The sequence below is a fragment of the Phodopus roborovskii genome, unplaced genomic scaffold, assembly GCF_943737965.1.
Source record: "Phodopus roborovskii unplaced genomic scaffold, PHOROB, whole genome shotgun sequence".
In the NCBI taxonomy this organism is placed as follows: domain Eukaryota; kingdom Metazoa; phylum Chordata; class Mammalia; order Rodentia; family Cricetidae; genus Phodopus; species Phodopus roborovskii.
In genome coordinates, this window is record NW_026126469.1 from 5,560,495 (window position 1) to 5,579,235 (window position 18,741).

At 39.3% G+C, this 18,741-nt stretch overlaps 1 gene segment (V, D, J or C); it reads left to right on the forward strand.

Annotated features, from left to right (window-relative positions):
- The window catches only part of LOC127226950 (Ig lambda-2 chain V region-like), a 486,231-nt gene extending 467,742 nt beyond the window's left edge, over positions 1 to 18,489 (forward strand). Inside the window, 2 exon segments of the V gene segment in view lie at positions 16,682 to 16,716; positions 18,044 to 18,489. Coding sequence covers positions 16,682 to 16,716; positions 18,044 to 18,360 — 352 coding nt within the window.
- Positions 18,490 to 18,741: the final 252 nt, after the last annotated feature.

Here is an 18,741-nt window from a genome sequence, read left to right on the forward strand (position 1 = left end):
TCTGTCCCATGCCATGTTTCTACACTTTGTTAGAGACAGAAAACAGGGACAGAAAAAAGTCATACATAGGTATCAAAGAACACAGGTGCAACACATAGGTACAGGTAGGAAATACAGAAAGGCACAATAGAAAGCAACATACAAAAAATAGGTACAAAAGAAAGGTGGAACAAATAGACAATAGGAACAACAAATGGAAGATAGGGAAAGAAATGGATAATTAAATTTTTGGTTAATTCTTGGTTAGCTATTCCAAGTCTCTCTCTCTCATTACTTAATGTGTCATGGATAAATTTTGTGCCCACTCTGAAGTTATTTTACTGTGTAGCTGACACATTTTGGCACCCCTCTGAAGTCTAATTAATGCATAATTGATGCACAATGCACACCTGGATAAATGAAATTGCCAGCATGAGTGAAGTCAAGCAGGTAACGCCCAACATTACCTTCTTCTACTTCATTTTTTACTGGGTTGCCAGAAGTAGGCATGGCCCAGATTTAGGGGAGGGGGGTGTTGTTTCAAATAATGAGATCAAAATAATCCCCCCACAGGAGTACCCAGAAGTTTATATTTTATTTGATTCCATATGCAGTCAAGTTGATAACCAAGATTGACTATTACACTTGGGATATATATAGTTAACCCTTAGGTAAATATTGGTAAATATTAAGAGATATTCCATACCCTTCTTATGTCCCTGATACTTTGTCACTCTTTGCTCCAATTTACTCAAAAAGAGGAAATAAAAGTAAGATGAAAGATTTGATGATGGGGCAAGCATGACAGTTTAGTGGGTAAGGAAGCTTTCTGGAAAGGCTGAGAGAATTACATAGTAGAAGAGAATGGGCTCGTGCTAGTTGTTCACTGACATCCACATAGGAATAGTGGTACACACACACACACACACACACACACACACACACACACACACCCTTAACATTTTGCAAATAAACTATTTAATTACATGTAATAATTATATAAGTTTTGGGAGTATGAGAAGTACAAAGGGAAACAGTGGGCCTGCAAGGAGTATATTTTATTGTAGCTACAGGAAAGGCTGTGGGTAGAGAGTAGTTAGGGACTTTTCTGGAGGAATCCAAAGATGCCCGTCTCACATTAGAGTCAGACAGATGGTCCTGAGCAGGAGACACCCAGATAATGTAGAAGAAAAAGTGACAAAAGTTCTTGAACATAGGGTCAGCTTGACTGGATCTTTTCTGCAGGTATGGATGGATTCAGCCCTCAACCCATTTCAGTACAGAAGAGCACTGTCTAGGCAGCTAAATCTTAAACTATATGATGTAGAAAGTCCAAGTATCCTTCCTGAATATACTACTGTGTCTACCCTATCAGGATATGGCTTGTGGCCTGTGGTAAAATGCCTACCCAATGACCACAATAGATGCTGAATCTTGGTGGAGAGGAGCTAGTGTTACTTCATTTCAGGACAATCCTTTCTTTTACCAAGACAATAAATTATCTCTGAGGGGATTCTCCAGATTCTGGGCTCTGAACCATGAGACAGTCATATCTACATGAAGGTGCTGGTATGGGGCACCTTCAGGCCCATTTTTTGCCAGAGCAAACCCAGGGTCCTATACACAGGATCAAAGAAGTCCAATGTCAGAAGCATGAGAGGATCTATAACAAAAAGCAGAGAAACTGGACTAGATCACGGATCTCACTGGGTACCAGTAATGATGCCCACATCTTATAACTAATTGGAACCATACTAATTTAGAAAGTCAGGGATATGTGGCTTTTACTGGTTTGATCTAGACTTTAGCACCAGGCCTGGCTTCTCAGAAGCTGACTAAGCAATTTTGTGCAGTGGCAATCCATATCCTAACAATCCTGGAAAGCTAATCAGAGAAAAAGATCAACCAATTAAACCCTGGTTACCAACTTAAATTTGTATTTTTTTTCGCCAATGTTACCACCAGTATGGGGCATCTGTGAATGATGTGGGACCATTCTCTACTTGCAAGCTGCCTTAGTTCTAGAGATGCTGACAGTATATATAGATCGCTAGATCAGACATCAAGAACAACTTACCATTTCCAGCAATATAAATATCTGCATTTTTATACACATCTACAAGACTGTAAGTGGAGGACCAGGTAGTATCTGCATAATGGAGTTTGGGGACCCTATATTTTCCATAGTGGTCATATTATGTCTCTACCTTCCAAGGTTGGTCACACTTCAAACAACTCCAGAAAGATAAATACAGAACAAAGGTAATCATGTGTCTGCGAAAGACATTTGGAAATGTGAGAACCACGGATAGTTTCTTCTTGGAAGTCATAATGTGTATGAGTGAAATTCTGGGCTGTTTTCTAGTCCCTGAACTCCATGAAAACAAATATACTGAGTTTCATCAAATACAGCAGGAAGTACTTGGAGTAATCACCTATCTGATCAAAAAAATAAATTAAAAAAAAAAATGGGTGAAGAAACTCCTCATGGAGCCAAGAAGCTTACTTGTTATATTCTGAGCCATCCTTGCACTGTTGAAACAAATTTCCAAACCAAAAAACACAATGAAGGTCCCAGAGAATTGTAACTCTGAACTTGAGCAGATGTGTTTAATGTGTGTATGTGAGTTTGATGCATGTATATTCCCCATGTGTGTGCAGGTGCTTGTGGAGGCCTGAAAGGGAGTCAGATATCCTGGACTGGAGGTGATTTTGAGTGCTTTCATGTAACAAACTCAGGTCTTCTGCAAGAGCAGTATATATTCTCAATTGCTGAGCCTTCTGTACTGTGCCTTTTTTTTTTTTTTTTTTTTTTTTTTTTTTTTTTTTTTTCATTTTTAAGAGATGGAATGTCTCTATGGTGCTGAGGCTGGCTTTTAACTTCTTCTCACTAGTTTAGCACTTATTCCTGAGGCCTAAGATCAATCTCCTGTACTACAAAATTTGTTAGTGGTAGAAAAAGCACTTGAAAAGCATGAGGGAGAATCCTCACTGATATTCTAGGAATGGAAAAATAGGAATTTTTCTCTCTGGATGTAGGTAGTTGGGGGCGTGTGAGAAGAAATGTATAGAGGAACCAAAAGGCACCACCAGACAATAAAATAGAATAACGGTCCAGTGAATCAGTTCAGATTCAACTATGTTTAATTGAATATCTATATCTACCACGCTCTGAGCATTATGTTTTCCCATGCACTCACTAAGCATTGCCATACCACCTAGAATGGAAATGTACCCCTTCTTTGTTTAAAAAGAAACATGTAAATCTCTTTGCAGAAGTGAATAATTTGAGTAATGAGAAGTCTTGAAGATGACTGAAAGAATGATAATGATTTTCAAATTAATAGCCAATAATCTATATTGATGGAAAGTTGAGAACTAGTTAACTATCTTGTAGGTGGGTTGCATATGATTTCAGAATATTTCTGATCTACAAAGAGAAAAAGGAGTAATATAAAAATATATAATAGTATGATATTATATGGTTAAGTGTGTCTAAAAGATGTAGTTTTGAGTTATCTAGAAAGGAATGTTAGCTGTATCTATTAGTTTTTTATTAATTACACTCAAGTAATTAATCTATATATTAATGAAGCATTGCTAGATAAAGATTTTACCTGAATTAGCAATATCTGTGGGACCAAGGCTATAGTTGAAGTTGCCCTGATAAGTTAAATTTGAAATCAAGGCAATAATAAACCATTTTAGCTATGAGAGGGCAGTACCAACTATCTCAAAATATTCATAGCAATATTTTCAGAATAATCGTCAGATATACATAAGGAGGATGTCTGATAATATATACATTACAGAATAATGGGTAGAGTTTATACAATTAGTAATAGGACATGTTTTTAAAGGCAGTACAGCCTCTTGGCTGTAGGGTTCAATATAGAACCTGGGTAAGTGACATAAGGATGCAGAAATTGCTCATGGTTTCTTCTTTCTGATATAGGGGTAAAGTTGGGAGTCTTGGGGTAAAGGCTAGAACAGAGTGGAAATCTTGGAAGAGCAGGCTGTTTCATTTGTTGTCTACATAGGCAGCAGATGAATCAGTCTGAGAGACAGCTAGGAGAGTGACTCAGAACCTCTGGAGTATTAGCTGGACAGCAGGCCACAAGGCTGAAGACAGACAAGGCTTGAGGAGGATGATCAAGCAATCCGTAGCCCTTTAAATAATTTTAACTATGATAGAATAAATATGTATTAATGGCAGAACATGAAGTTAAGAAATCTAAGAGAGGAAACTTTTTCTCTTATTGCACACTTAGAATTTTTAAGTGCATGGTTTTGGCAGATGAGAGAAGGGTATTCCAGGCCAGAAAGACAGGTAAAGTTCCCTTGGTTCCAAAAAAAACATCTTGTCTGCAGGGATTTGGTTTCAGATGGGCTAACCAGACTTCTTAGTTCAGTTATTCTGCCTTGGATTTTTGTAAATAAACCAGAAGCTCAGGTAGCCTCATCCATATAGGTAAAGAGAGGCAGAGACATATTTTTAGCATAATGATAGGAGAAACAGGTAAAGAAATGTTGGGGACTCACTATTTGAATTTACAAATCAGCACGTGGAGTGGAGTTTGGCAGCCTGAAGGTTCACAAGCTGTCCTTTTGCTTGTGAGCTGCAAAGACAGCTTTGATATTTAAATAAGGATACTAGATCCAGCTCTGAGTAAAAAGAACAAGTTAACCCTTTAGCACCCAGTGAATCATAGAAAAGGAAACCTTTTATTTGTCATTCCCTAACTATTTTTTAAATTAATTTAGAAACAATCTTATTTTACATATCAATCCAGTTCCCTTTCCCTCCCATCTCCCATGCCCCTCACCACAACCCAACCCATCCTATCTCCCCATCCACTCCCCAGGGAGAGTGAGGCCTTCCATGGGATATCATCAGAGTCCCTCCTATCATTTGGGGAAGGGCCTTGGCCCTCTACCATGTATCTAGGCTGAAAGAGTATCTCTCCATGGAAAATGGGCTCCAAAGTCCATTTGTGCACTACATATAAATACTGGTTATACTGTCAGAGGTCCCATAGATTTCCCAGGCCTCCTAATTGACACCAATATTCAAAAGGCTTGGTTTGGTTCTATGCTGGTTCCCCAGCTGTCTGACTGGGGTCCATGTGCTCCTACTTGGTCACTTAAGCTGATTTTGTGGGTTTCTCCAGCCTGGTCTTAACCCCTTTGCTCATCACCCCTCCCTCTCTACAACTAGATTCCCGGAGTTCTGCTCAGTGCTTAGCTATAGATATCTGTTTCTGCCAAGAAACCCATAAAATTGGGAGAGAGTGTGTCAAACTTTACTGACTCTTATTTAGGTTCTCAAGCAGTCTTTTTGAATGATTAGTTAGATAACAAAGAATGCTGAAAAGGACTATAGTGTGTTGCTAGGGTTTTTTATTTGTTTCTTTTGGATTTTTTGGTTTTGCTTTTGATTTTTTTTAAATATTTTAAATTTAATTTATTATTTTACATGCCCCTCTCCCTCTCTCTCTATCCCTCCCTCTCTCTCTCCCTCCATCCCTCCCTATTACTCTCTCTGCCCCCTCACATGCAACCTGACCACCCTCCCCTCCCATTCCCCCACCCCAATTCCACATATAGGGCAATGCCATCCAGGTGGGGTCATGTAGACCTGTCAGGTCACTAGAAGCAGGGACTGGGACTTCTCTCCTGCCTCGAGGTTAAGGCAGTATCCCTCCATGGGGGATATGTTCCCAAGGTCCTTTTGTGCACCAGGAATACATCCTGGTTCCACTGTCTGAGGTCCCTCAGACTGCTCAGTCTTTCTGGCTGAGACCCATATTCAGGGGGCCCTGAGTCAGTCACATGCTACCTATCAGTCTGGGGCCCATTACCTCCTGCTGGTTCAGGTCAGCTATCTCTATGTCTTTCTGCAACCTGGTCTTGTTCTCTCCCTCTACATCTGGGTTCTAGTTCGACTCAGTGATTAGGTATGGGTGTTTGCCTGTTTCCAACAGGTATTAGATGAGGGCTCCATGGATGAGTTAGTTGTTGGCCTCACTATCCAGGAAGGGCATTTATGGTAGCCTTTCCACGGTTGCTCAAATTGTTAGTAGGCAGCACTCTTGTAGTTCACTAGACCTTTCTTTATGTTCAATTTTCTCTTCAAACCAATAATGGCTTCCTCTTTTATGTTCTCTCTCTCTCTCTCTCTCTCTCTCTCTCTCTCTCTCTCTCTCTCTCTCTCTCTCTCTCTCTCTCCTGTCTTCTATTCCTACGCTAACTCAATCTTCCTAGTCACATGGGTTTTCCTCTCCTACCTATCAATTTCTCCTACTTCTCTCTCCATTCACTGCCCCCCCCAACTTCCTCATGGCCCTGGGGGACATGTCCCTTCCCACTTCTGTAAGGGACTTTATATGAATCTCTTAGAATATATCTTGTATCCTAGTTTCTCTGGTGGTGTGAATTATAGGCTGGTGATTCTTTGCTCTAGGTCTAAAATCCAAATATGAATGAGTACATACCATGTTCCTCTTTTTGTGACTGGGTTACCTCATTCAGGATGGTTTCTTCAAGTGCCATCCACTTGCCTGGGAATTTCAAGATTCCATTATTTTTTTCTGCTGAGTAGTATTCCATTGAATAGATGTGCCACATCTTCTTTATCCTTTCTTCAATTGAAGAGCATCTAGGTTGCTTCTAGGTTCTTGTTATTACAAATAATGCTGCTATGAACATAGTTGAACAGATGTCTTTGTTGCATGCATGTGGATCATTTGGGTATATGCCTAAGAGGGGAATGCTGGGTCCTGTGGTAAATTAATTCCCCTTTTCCTGAGGATACTGATCTCCAAAATGGCTGTATGAGTTTGCACTCCCACCAGCAATGGAGGAGTGTTCCCCTTTCTCCACATCCTCTCCAGCATGAGTCATCATTGGTATTTCTAATTTTAGGCATTCTGGCAGGAGTAAGATGGTATCTCAAAGTTGTTTTGATTTGCATTTCCTTGATAGCTAAGGATGTTGAGCACTTTCTTAAGTGTCTTTCAGCCTTTTTGATTTCCTTTATAGAGAATTCTTTCTTCAGTTCTGTACCTTATTTTTTAGTAGGGTTATTTGGTGTTTTGTTGACTAGTTTCTTGAGTTCTTTGTATATTTTGGAGATCAGCCCTTTGTCAGATATAGGATTAGTGAAAATCTTTTCCCAGTCTATGGGCTGCGGTTTGGTCTTGTCGACTGTGTCATTTGCATTACAGAAGCTTCTAAGTTTGAAGAGGTCCCATTTATTAATTGTTTCTATCAGTGTCTGTGCCCCTGGAGTTATGTTCAGGAAACGGTCTCCTGTACCAATGTACAGAGTACCTCCTACTTTCTCTTCTAATAGGTTCAATGCAGCTGGATTGATGTTGAGGTCTTTGATCCATTTGGACTTGAGTTTTGTGCATGGCCACAGGCATGGTTCTATCTGCAGTCTTCTGCACACCCTCATCCAATTGTGCCAGCACCATTTGTTGAAGATGCTGTCCTTGTCCCATTGTATAATTTTAGCTGTTTTGTCAAAAATCAGGTGTTCATAGGTGTGTGGTGTAATGTCAGGATTTTCAATTAGATTCCATTGGTATACATGTCTATTTTTGTGCCAATACCAGGCTGTTTTCAGAACTATAGCTCTGTAGTAGAGCTTAAAGTCAGGAATGGTGATGCCTCCTGAAGTTCTCTTATTGTATAGGGTTGTTTTGGCTATCCTGGGTCTTTTGTTTTTCCATATAAAGTTGATTATTATCCTTTCAAGATCAGTGAAGAATTGTGGTGGGATTTTAATGAGGATTGCATTGAATCTGTAGATTGCTTTTGGCAAGATTGCCATGTTTACTATGTTTATCCTACCTATCCAAGAGCATGGGAGATATTTCCATTTTCTGGTATCTTCTTTAATTTCTTTCTTTAGAGCCACAAAGTTCTTATTATATAGGTCTTTCATTTGTTTGGTAAGCATTACACCAAGATACTTTATGTTGCTTGTGGCTATTGTAAAGGGTGATGTTTCTATGACTTCTTTCTCTGTCTTTTTGTCCTCTGAAAAAAGTAGGGCTACTAAATTTTTTGAGTTTATCTTGTCTCTTGCTGAAGGTGTTTATCAGCTGTAGGAGTTCCCTGGTAGTTTATTGGGTCGCTTATATAAACTATCATATCATCTGCAAATAGGGACCGTTTGACTTCTTCCTTTCCAATTTTGATCCCCCTTGATCTCCTTTTGTTGTCATATAGTTTTAGCTAGAACTTCAAGTACGATATTGAAAAGATATGGAGAGAAAGGACAGCCTTGTCTTGTTCTTGATTTTAGAGGAATCACCTTAAGTTTCTCTCCATTCAGTTTGAAGTTGGCTGTTGGTTTGCTGTATATTGCTCTTATTATGTTTAGGTATGTTCCTGTTATCCCTGACCTCTCCAAGACCTTTATCATGAAATGGTGTTGAATTTTGTGGAAGGCTTTGTCAGCATCTAGGGAGATAATCATATGGTTTTTCTTTTTCAGTTTGTTTATATGGTGGATCACGTTGATAGATTTTCATATGTTAAACCATCCCTGCAATCCAGGGATGAAGCCTACTTGGTCATGGTGGATGATTTCTCTGATGTATTCTTGAATTCGGTTTGCCAGTATTTTATTGAGTATTTTGCATCGATGTTCATCAGGGATATGGGTCAGTAGTTTTCTTTCTTAGTTGTGTCTTTGTGAGGCTTGGGTACCAAGGTTATTGTGGCCTCATAAAAAAGAGTTTGGCAATGAACCTTCTGTTTCTATTTTGTGGAACAGTTTGAGGAGTAGTGGTATTAGTTCTTCTTTGAATGTCTGGTAGAATTCTGCACTGAATCCATCTGGCCCTGAACTTGTTTTGGTTGGAAGTTTTTCGATGACTGTTTCTGTTTCATTGCAGGTTATAGGTCTATTTAAGTTGTTTGTCTGTTCTTGGTTTAGTTTTGGTAAGTGATAGTTATTCAGAAATTTGTCCATTTCCTTTGAGTTTTCAATTTTTGTGGAATACAGATTTTCAAAGTATGACCTGAAAATTGTATGGATTTCCTCTCTGTCCATTATTATTTTCCCCTTTTCCTTTCTGATTTTGTTAATTTGTGTGTTTTCTCTCTGCTTTTTTGTTAATTTGGATAAAGGTTTGTCTATTTTGTTGATTTTCTCAAAAAGCCAAGTCTTCGTTGCATTGATTTTTTGTATTGTTTTCCTGGTTTCTATTTTGTTGATTTCAGCCCTCAAGCATCTACTCCTCCAGTGTCATTTCGCTTCTCTCGGTTCTAAGACTTTCAGTTGCGCTGTTAATTCTCTAATGTGACTATCCTCTGTTTTCTTCATATGGGCACTTAGTGCAATGAACTTCCCTTGTAGCTTTCAAGGTGTCCCATAAATTCGGATATGTTTTGTCCTCATTCTCGTTGAATATTAGAAAGTCCTTACTTTCTTTATTTCTTCTTTGACCCAGGTGTGGTGAAACTGCACATTGTTCAGTTTCCATGAGTTTACAGCTTTTCCGCTATTTGTGTTGTTGTTGAATTCCAATTTTAAAGCATGGTGGTCTGATAAGATACAGGGGAACTTTCCTATTCTCTTGTATCTGTTGAGGTTAGTTATGCCACCTAGTATGTGGTCAATTTTAGAGAAGGTTCCATGTGGAGCAGAGAAGAAGGTATATTCTTTTGTCTTTGGATGGAATGTTCTATAGATGTCTGTTAACCCCAGTTGAGACATAACTTCTGTTAATTCTTTTGTTTCTTTGTTGAGTTTCTGATTTGTGGTCCTCTAGTGTTTGGAGTGGTGTATTGAAGTCCCCCCTATAAGTGTATGAGGATTTATATGAGCTTTGAGTTTTAGTTTCTTTTACGAATGTGGGTGCCTTTGTCTTTGGGGTATAGATGTTTAGAACTGAGACTTTGTGTTGATGGCTTTCTCCTGGGATGAATATGAAATGACCATTTTCATCTCTTTTGATTAATTTTGGTTTGAAGTCTAACTTTTTAGATATTAGGATAGCTATGCCTGCTTGCTTCTTATTTCCATTTGATTGGAAAATCTTTTCCCAACCCTTTACCCTGAGGTAATGTCTATCTTTGAAGCTTAGATGTGTTTCTTGTATGCAGCAGAAGGATGGATTCTGTCTTCGTATCCATTCTGTTAGCCTGTGTCTTTTTATTTTTATAGGTGAGTTAAGACCATTAATGTTGAGGGTGAGTAAGGACCATTGATTGTTGATACTTGTTTGATTTAGGTTTGTTGTTGGCAGTGGTATTGTGAATATATTAGTTTTACTTTACCCTTGGTTTCTGGTGTAGTTGGATTATCTGTTGCCTACATTTTTGTGGGTGTAGTTACCTTCCTTGGGTTGGAATTTTCCTTCCAATACTTTCTGTAAGGCTGTATTTGTAGATACATATTGAGAAAATCTAGTTTTGTCATTAACTATCTTGTTTGCTCCATCTATAGTGATTGAGAGTTTTGCTGGATATAGTAGCCTAGGCTGGCATCCGTGTACTCTTAATACTTATAGAACATCTATCCAGAACCTTCTGGCCTTGAGGGTTTCCATGGAGAAGTCAGGTGTAATTTCGATAGGTCTGCCTTTATATGTTACCTGTCCTTTTTCCTTTGCTGCTCTTAATATTTTTTCTTTATTCTGTATGGTAGGTGTTGTGATTATTATATGTTGAGGGGTCTTTTTTCTTTGGTCCAGCCTATTTGGTGTTCGGTATGCTTCTTGTACTTTCATGGGCATGTCCTTCTTCAGATTGGGAAAGTTTTCCTCGATGATTTTGTTGAATATGTTTTTGGCACCTTTGAGCTGGGCTTCCTCACCTTCCTCTATTCCTATTATTCTTAGGTTTGGCCTTTTCACGGTGTCCCACATTTCCTGGATGTTTTGTGTTAAGGATTTGTTGGATTTATGGTTTTCTTTGGTCAATGAATCTATTTCTTCTAGTTTATCTTCTGTGCCTGAGATTCTCTCTTCCATCTCTTGAATTCTGTTGGCTATGCTTTGTCTGTAGTTCCCGATTTTTTGCCCAATTTTTCAATTTCCAGCATTCCTTCGGTTTGTGTTGCCTTTATTTTCTGTATTTCAGTTTTCAAGTCTTGAACCATTTCCTTCACCTACTTAATTGTTTTTTCTTGGCTTTGTGTTCTTTCTTTGCTTTCCTTAAGGAATTTGTTCATTTCTTCCACTTTTTTGTTTGTTTTTTCCTCAATTTCTTTAAGGGATTTTCTCACATCTTCTTTGAGGGCCTCTATCATTTTTATGATGATAATTTTTAAGTTGTTCCCTTGTGCTTCCTCTGCTTTGTTGTTATGTTCCCTTCTAGTTGGTATAGATTCCCTAGAATCTGGTGGTGTCATGCCCATAGCTTCTTCCAGTAGGTGTTGGTGTGGTCTCCCCCTCTCTCTATGGTACTTCCCCGGTGGGCTTATGTGGGTCAGAGATTCAATATCTGTAGCTCTGGGTGGTCCAAGCTCTATAGGAGGTCTCTCTGCAGACAGGGACCCAGGGATGGGGTCAGGGCTGAGGATCCAGTAGTAGATGCCACTAGCGAATGGCTCTAGCCAATGGCTCGCAGAAGAATAAAAAGGCTGAGCTGAAACTGGGAAGGTTTTGCAGGATAGTCGGATCTCCCTGGAAACTGGGACTCTCCAGCTGAGGCCTCTTTCTTTAGCAGAGGACCTGCTTTGGGGGTCAAGGATCTTGCTGGGGAGCTCAGAGTGGACCTGCAGAGATAGGTGGATCTCTGGGAGGGGCCTGGGACTCCAGCAGAGGACTGGAGATGGGATCAGAGACAAGCAGGTGGAAATTACAGGTAGTCCTGCATGGATAGGCAGGTTTCCTTTGTTCCCTCAGCCTGCTTTCTTATAGAACCTAGGACCTCCAGCCGGAAGATGGCTCCACCCATAATAAACTGGGCCATCCCCCATTGATCACTAATGGAGAAAATGCCTCAAAACTGGATCTCATGGCAGCATTTCCCCAACTGAGGTTCCTTCCTCTCTGATGACTCTAACTTTGTGCCAAGTTGACACACAAAACCAGCCAGTACAACAGGGGATCACCAAAGTTGAATTGTATATTGGAAATGTTGGTTTCAATAGCAAACTATATGCTCCTATTTGAGGATGGAGCCCTAGACCAAAGAAGCCAATGGAGAGACAGTGTGCATAGAGCACGGCCTGGATATGTGAAGGGAGTTCAGGTACACAAAATAACCCCAGGCCAAGATCTATAGGAGTAAGTGTTAAAGTGAGTCAGTCCAATGCTGGTTTCCCAGCTGTCAGTCTGGGGGTCCATTAGCTCCCCCTTGTTCAGGTCAGCTGTCTCTGTGGGTTTCTGTAGCCTGGTCTTGTATTCCTTCTCTGCATCTGGATTCCAGTTCAGCTCAGTGTTTAGCTGTGGGTATCTGCTTCTGTTTTCATCTCTATGATCATCACATCAATCTCATTATCAGGGAAGAGCATTTAACGTATCCTTTCCACTGTTACTCAAATTATTAGTTTAGGTCAGATCCCCTGAACATGGAACTCAATTAGAAGGCCTGGGCAGTGTAAGGGACCTCTGACAGTGGAACCAGGATGTATCCCTGGTGCACAAAAGGACTTTGGGAGCACATTCCCCATGAGGGATACTCCCTTAACCTAGAGACAGGAGGGAGGGCCTAGTCCCTGCTCCAAATGACTTGATAGATTTTGTTGATCCCTCCTGGAAGGCATCACCCTCCCTGTGGAGTATGTTGGGGGAATGGGATGAGAGGGTGGTTGGGCGGGCATGGGAGGGAGGGAGAGTAAGAGGGAGAGGGAACTGCAATCGATATGTAAAATAGATAAGTAAAAAAAGATCACCAAGAGAAACAAACAAAAAACAAAAACAAACAAACAAAAAAAGAGTTAAAATGATTAGATTTAAAGTAAAAATTATCAGAACTTTCATGGAAAAAAAATTAGCAGTCTTAAGAACTGTCTAGAGGGCTTAAATGCATAGCCATTTCAAGAATAGCAATGAGTTATAAAATATGTGTTTATCTTCATGGTGCAATTCCACTCTATGAATTATTCCTAAATATGGAACATAATGAAACATGTAACCAAATGCTTATATGCAGGAAGGGTGAGTTCAACATTATTAGTAATGACAGAAAAGAGGAACTCATGTAAAAGCTACAGAAGATCACATCATGGTATATCCATCATAAGCAGTCTAATGGAAATCTTTAAAATCATGTTACCCAGCAGCATGGTGTGGCACAAAGCCAGTACCCAGTAAAAGTTGTTTTTATCATTATTTAAACATAAGGATAACAGTTTATTAAAAATGCATGTTCCTGAAACATAAGAATATCTGTTTCAATTTCAGTTATAGAGTATTGAATTCTTCCAATTGCATTCTTATTATTATTTAAATATATTTTAATGATATTCATTCCCTTACCTCAAGTATTCTCAGGTCCTCTCTACCTCCCACCTGCTCAATTTCTTGTCATTTTCTCTCTCTCAAAAACAAGAACAACAACAACAAAAGTAGATCATTAAGATGAAGATACAGAAACAATACAGAAAAAGCACACAAAAAACATGAAGCTCATTCTGTGTTAGGCAATGAAACTTGGGTATGGGCTTTCCCTAAATGTCACTCAATGCCACTATCTTAGAGAAAACTGATTTTCCCTTTGCCAGAAGTTATCAATTACAAAAACTTCAATTTATTGCTGCTCCTTTAACAAAATACATTTTCCCATAGGCTCAAGACCTGTATATTCCCAGATTCTTGTCCACTTTCACCATGCAAGATATAGGTTCCATCTCATGGAGTCGGCCTTAAGTCTAACCAGGATAGTTGGTTATTTACATAACATTTGTGTCACTACAGCACCAGTAAATCTTAAGGGCAGGTTGCTTTTGTATGTCATATAGCTTGTGGTTAAATGATATTGATGATTACCTTTCTCCTCTGGTAGCATTCAACATAATGAATGCTAATTAGTAGAAATGAAAGTTCTACTTAGGCACCAACAAAACTTTCCTGTGCTCAATGACATAAGAAAGCACTGTCTTTAGTAGTAGGACTTTACAATCAGGTTGTAGAGAGGAACCAATAGCCTTGACCATAACCTACAAAGTTTGTGGGGTTGGGAGGTCTTGTAGGAATTCCCTAGTCAATGACTCAACAAAATATAGCCAATTTCTTGTACTAGAATTTTAGTCAGTGTCATAATATATCTAAATGGGGCCCTGTCTCCTTCATTATTTGGTAACTCTCTTTAAATTTCTTTCATTTATATATATTAAAACTTCTATGTAGTAGGTTTCCACATGACTTTTCAAAAAGTCTTTAATGTTAGTTGCCCCAGTCCCCAATGCTCTCCTTTAACTTGCCCTTCTATACCCTTTTCCATTTAAGGCCTTGTTGTACTAGTCTATGTAACAACAACCCATGCCTACTCTCCATTGTTCTTACTGCTTGATTTTAGAATTAGTTCCATGATTCTCAAGAAGTCTGCATTACTTGTTATGACTGCAATTTTGATGCAATATATGATTACTTTGAAAAGAAATGATATTACAATACTCAGTATTTTCATCAAGGAGCAAAGTTGTACTCTGAAGACTCATCATTATGTTAAAAAGCCAAATAGCTTATTCACAAGGCAAGTCATATTTATATGACACTCTAGTCTGTTTATTTCTAGAGTATTCCTTATAAAGTTGGAGTCATAAATAGATCTCTGTGTGGTCTCTAAATGGTGGTCACTCATACAGCAGGGAAGCATATGGACTTTATAAGCTGCTTTTGTATTCAATCACGTACTTCTTATGTTAGTTCAATGACTCATTAGCTGATGGTTTCAGGTTGCTCTGTTGATTGACTGGCACTTTACCAGGCATGTGTATCCCCAAGCCTATTTCATTGGCTCTGAATATTCAGAATTTATGAACTATTGTAAGTGATGGAAGAATAAGTAAAAGCCTATTCTTGTTTCTGACTCAAATGTTTTGCCTCAAGTATGAAGAATATTGCAATTTAAAATAAAATACTGACTGAGGAATTTTCTTCCAATGTTAAAGGAAGAATGCTTGCTTTACTTGCTAAGAAACAAGGGCTAGGTTTATTCTATGCTACTAATATATTAAAAAATACCTTATGAACAAGTCTTTAATCAGTGGCAATTGTTATGCTGATGGAATTTAAATAAGGTGGTGAACAAGAAGGGAAAAAGAAAATGATAGCCTTAATGCAATGGATGGTCTCCCAATGTAAATTAATAATCTTGGAGAGCTGGAGAGATGGCTCAATATTTATGGAAGTGTGCCGCTCTCACAGAAGACTCAAGTTTAATTCCCAGGACCCACATTGGATTTGTAACAATGATCTGTAATTCTAGCTCCAGAAGATCTGGAGCTCTCTTCTAGTCTCTTAGGGCACTGAACTCACATATAGAAAGTCACATGCATGTATACACATGAAGTTTATTTTTAATTTAAAAAATGTTGACAGGACCAAATTTTGGCAAAACAATAATTCTTGTCATCATGAGCTTTTGGGTTGAGCTGGGTCTTTGTCTTTGGATTCTGACTATTTTAATGTTATGTTGTGCTATATAGAATAACAAAAAACAATGTTGGTTCAATGAGAGGGAAACATTCTGGGTTGACTTCAGACCCTATATTGGAGAGAAATTACTGAAAAGAAGACATTGTAGAGGATCAAGTTTCAGAGAAATAAATTTGATTGGAGATTGTTCAATTTGAGGTGCCTATAGAACATTCAAGAAAAAAAATAATATACCTGGATTTAGAGTCAAAAGAAAACAGGACATAAAGAGTTCTGGGTAGCTATGGGTTTGCAGAGTGTATAATACAAGTCATATACAGCAATTATATGAAGGGGACAGGGAAGGCACTGCCCTGGTGATGGTCTTAGCACAAACAGCCATATGCAGACCAAAGGGAAAGAAAAGATAATAGTCTGAATGTGGGAAGTTTCAGACATAGAGGAGAACAAAGTGATGAGAAAGAGAGTGTTCTTGGAAACACATGGGATGCTGGTGAACTAACTACAGAATTGTTTGAGAGGTTACTTTTGTCTTTTGTGTAAAAATTCCAGGAAACCATGAAGGTGACAAGCAAATAGATGGATTTTTTGCGGCCAGTGCTGGGTATATGTATATATAAATATAGGTATGGATTATGTGTGTAGATAAATAGAATAGTGAACAGAATCTGCATATGAGCTCTACCTCTGTAGGTAGAAATTAAAAAGAATTCTCTTTATGGAAGTTTGTGGTCCTGTGTCCTTGGTTCCAAAGAAGATAACCAAATGGGACAATGTGAAATTTGAGGAAAAACATCTCAGTCTGTAAAATAAGGCTAAAAAACTTTGCACTCTATGTCACACAACAAAGACACCTGAAATAATGTGTCACTAAAGATTTTTGGGATCTTCTGTATTGCTGTCACCACTGTTAGTATCAGAGATAGGGTAAAGTACTCATAGTATAGAAACTCCATGGTGGTGCCTGTCTGACAAGGACACAAGCCTGTGAAAAGGATTATCTTCCATGTATCTTCAAGTGAGGTCACAGCTCCACCCATGAAAGCCAGCTAGTGTTTTGATCCAACCCAGCTGCCAGAGAACAGGCCCAGGTGCTGACCCCACAGGTTTTGGTTTGAGTCTCAGTCACTGTGGTATGTTTTCGGCAGCGGAACCCATCTCACTGTCTTAGGTAAGTGGTTTTAATCCTCCTTTGTTGTCTTAAAAGGGTCTGATTTTCCTCTCTGGGAACTTCTTCTCCTCTGTCCTTCTCAGACTTAAGGACCAAGTCTTACCCTTTTCCGTAATGGCTAGGGGAGATGGGCCATTTTAGAGTAACCTGCAGGAAGGGCCAGAAGATCAGAAGCAGCTGGCCTCAGAGTCTGATAAATATGCTGTGATTTCATGAGCTTTAGTTAGGGTCTGGCCAGAGTTAAGGGCTTAATCCTTGTTCTCAAACAGATTAATCATTGACAACCATTGACATGGTCAAAGAAGGGGACTGGTACTTTGTGAGAGCCCACAAAATCTTTATAGAGTGTCAAGAGTTGGATCTAGAGATTAAAGTCGAGCTTCCAGGGACTTAGATTACCTAAGTGAGGACCACAGAGGCATAGTAAAAGAGTAGGCTTGTAATAGTCTTCAGTTCTCTGATCTTTTACTGGGTTACTGAAGTTCTATAGACATAGAGAAAACACTGATTAGTAGGGTAACCAGATCCTGGTCATCTCAGGATTATCTGGAATTTGGTCAACAAATCTCTTTAACCCTAGGTAAGCTTCTTTAAATAGCATATTAAAATTGGGAGATCAGGAATGAGTGACAAACTGAGGGTTTCACAATACTACCTGGATGTCAGGGAAGGAGGCTGCTTTTGCAAACAAGTGGAGGCTATGCTTTTCCATCCAAGGCAAAGAACTTCTAGAACATGACCAGGATAAAGGGTATAGTGGTCAGGTCAAAATGAGCAGAGGTATTAGAGCCCCAGAGTAGCCTCAGATCTCTGTATGGAACTCACTACTCAGTGAAAAAGCTTAGGGGATTGATGTGGAGAGCCTATTGTCCAATATAACCAGAGACTCAGTGACCCCAGGTGCTGGGAACAAAGACGGGACCTCCTCACTTATTGAAAATACAATATTCAAAGCAAGGTGGAATGTAACATATTCACCAGAGAGCTCTGACCACCACAGGAATAAAGGGCAGATAGCTGGGCTGGGGAAGGTGATCAGATATTGGGCAAATTTCAAGTTAGATCATAGACAACAGGGTGGAGAGAGCCCAGACATACCTGCTAATAGTGGGATAATAGAGGCAGAAAGGAAGAGTCCAGGTCACGTAACTTGGGAGGGTATCCTGGAAAAGGCTACTAAGAAGACTTCACTCATTGAGTCTCAAGGGGACAGACGAGAAAGAAGCAAAAGTTCAACGTGAATAAGATGACCAAAGTGAAGAGTCACTGAGATTCTGAAGTTTTTTATCTGTCTCATGAAATCCATCTCTGTCTTTTATTCATACAGGTGGGACCAAGTCCACTCCCAAAGTCACAGTGTTTCCACCTTCACCTGAGGAACTTCAGACAAACAAAGCCACACTGGTGTGTCTGGTCAATGATTTCTACCCAGGTGCTGCAACAGTGACCTGGAAGGCAAATGGAGCAACTATCACTGATGGGGTGGTGACTACAAAGCCCTCCAAACAGGGCCAAAACTACATGGCCAGCAGCTACCTAAGTTTGACAGCAGACCAGTGGCGATCTCAGAGCAGCGTTTCCTGCCAAGTTATGCATGAAGGGAATGTTGTGGAGAAGAGTTTATCCCCTGCAGAATGTCTCTAGGAGTCCAGTCTTCTTCTTACAGAGGAAGCCTGGAGCTAGGAGACCCAGAATGTAGTCTTTTCTCTATACTATACTCCCAAACCTCTCTTACCCTCTGAGTATTCAATAAAATATCATGAGTTAATCAGAGGTCCTGCCTTGTCCCATTTGTTCTCATTATATATTTAATTTCTAATCCTTTGAATCTACAATGTGGGGAGGTGGGATCAGGTTCCCAGTGAGTAACTAGTTCGCCTTTGAATTGTGTGGATTCTTGCAATGAACTTAGAGATTTTTATTATATAATATAAAACATTAATATTTATGGTTCTCTATAATGGGGCATGCAGTGGGATAATCACTCAAGCAATATAATGGGATACAATGAGAAATGGATCCAAC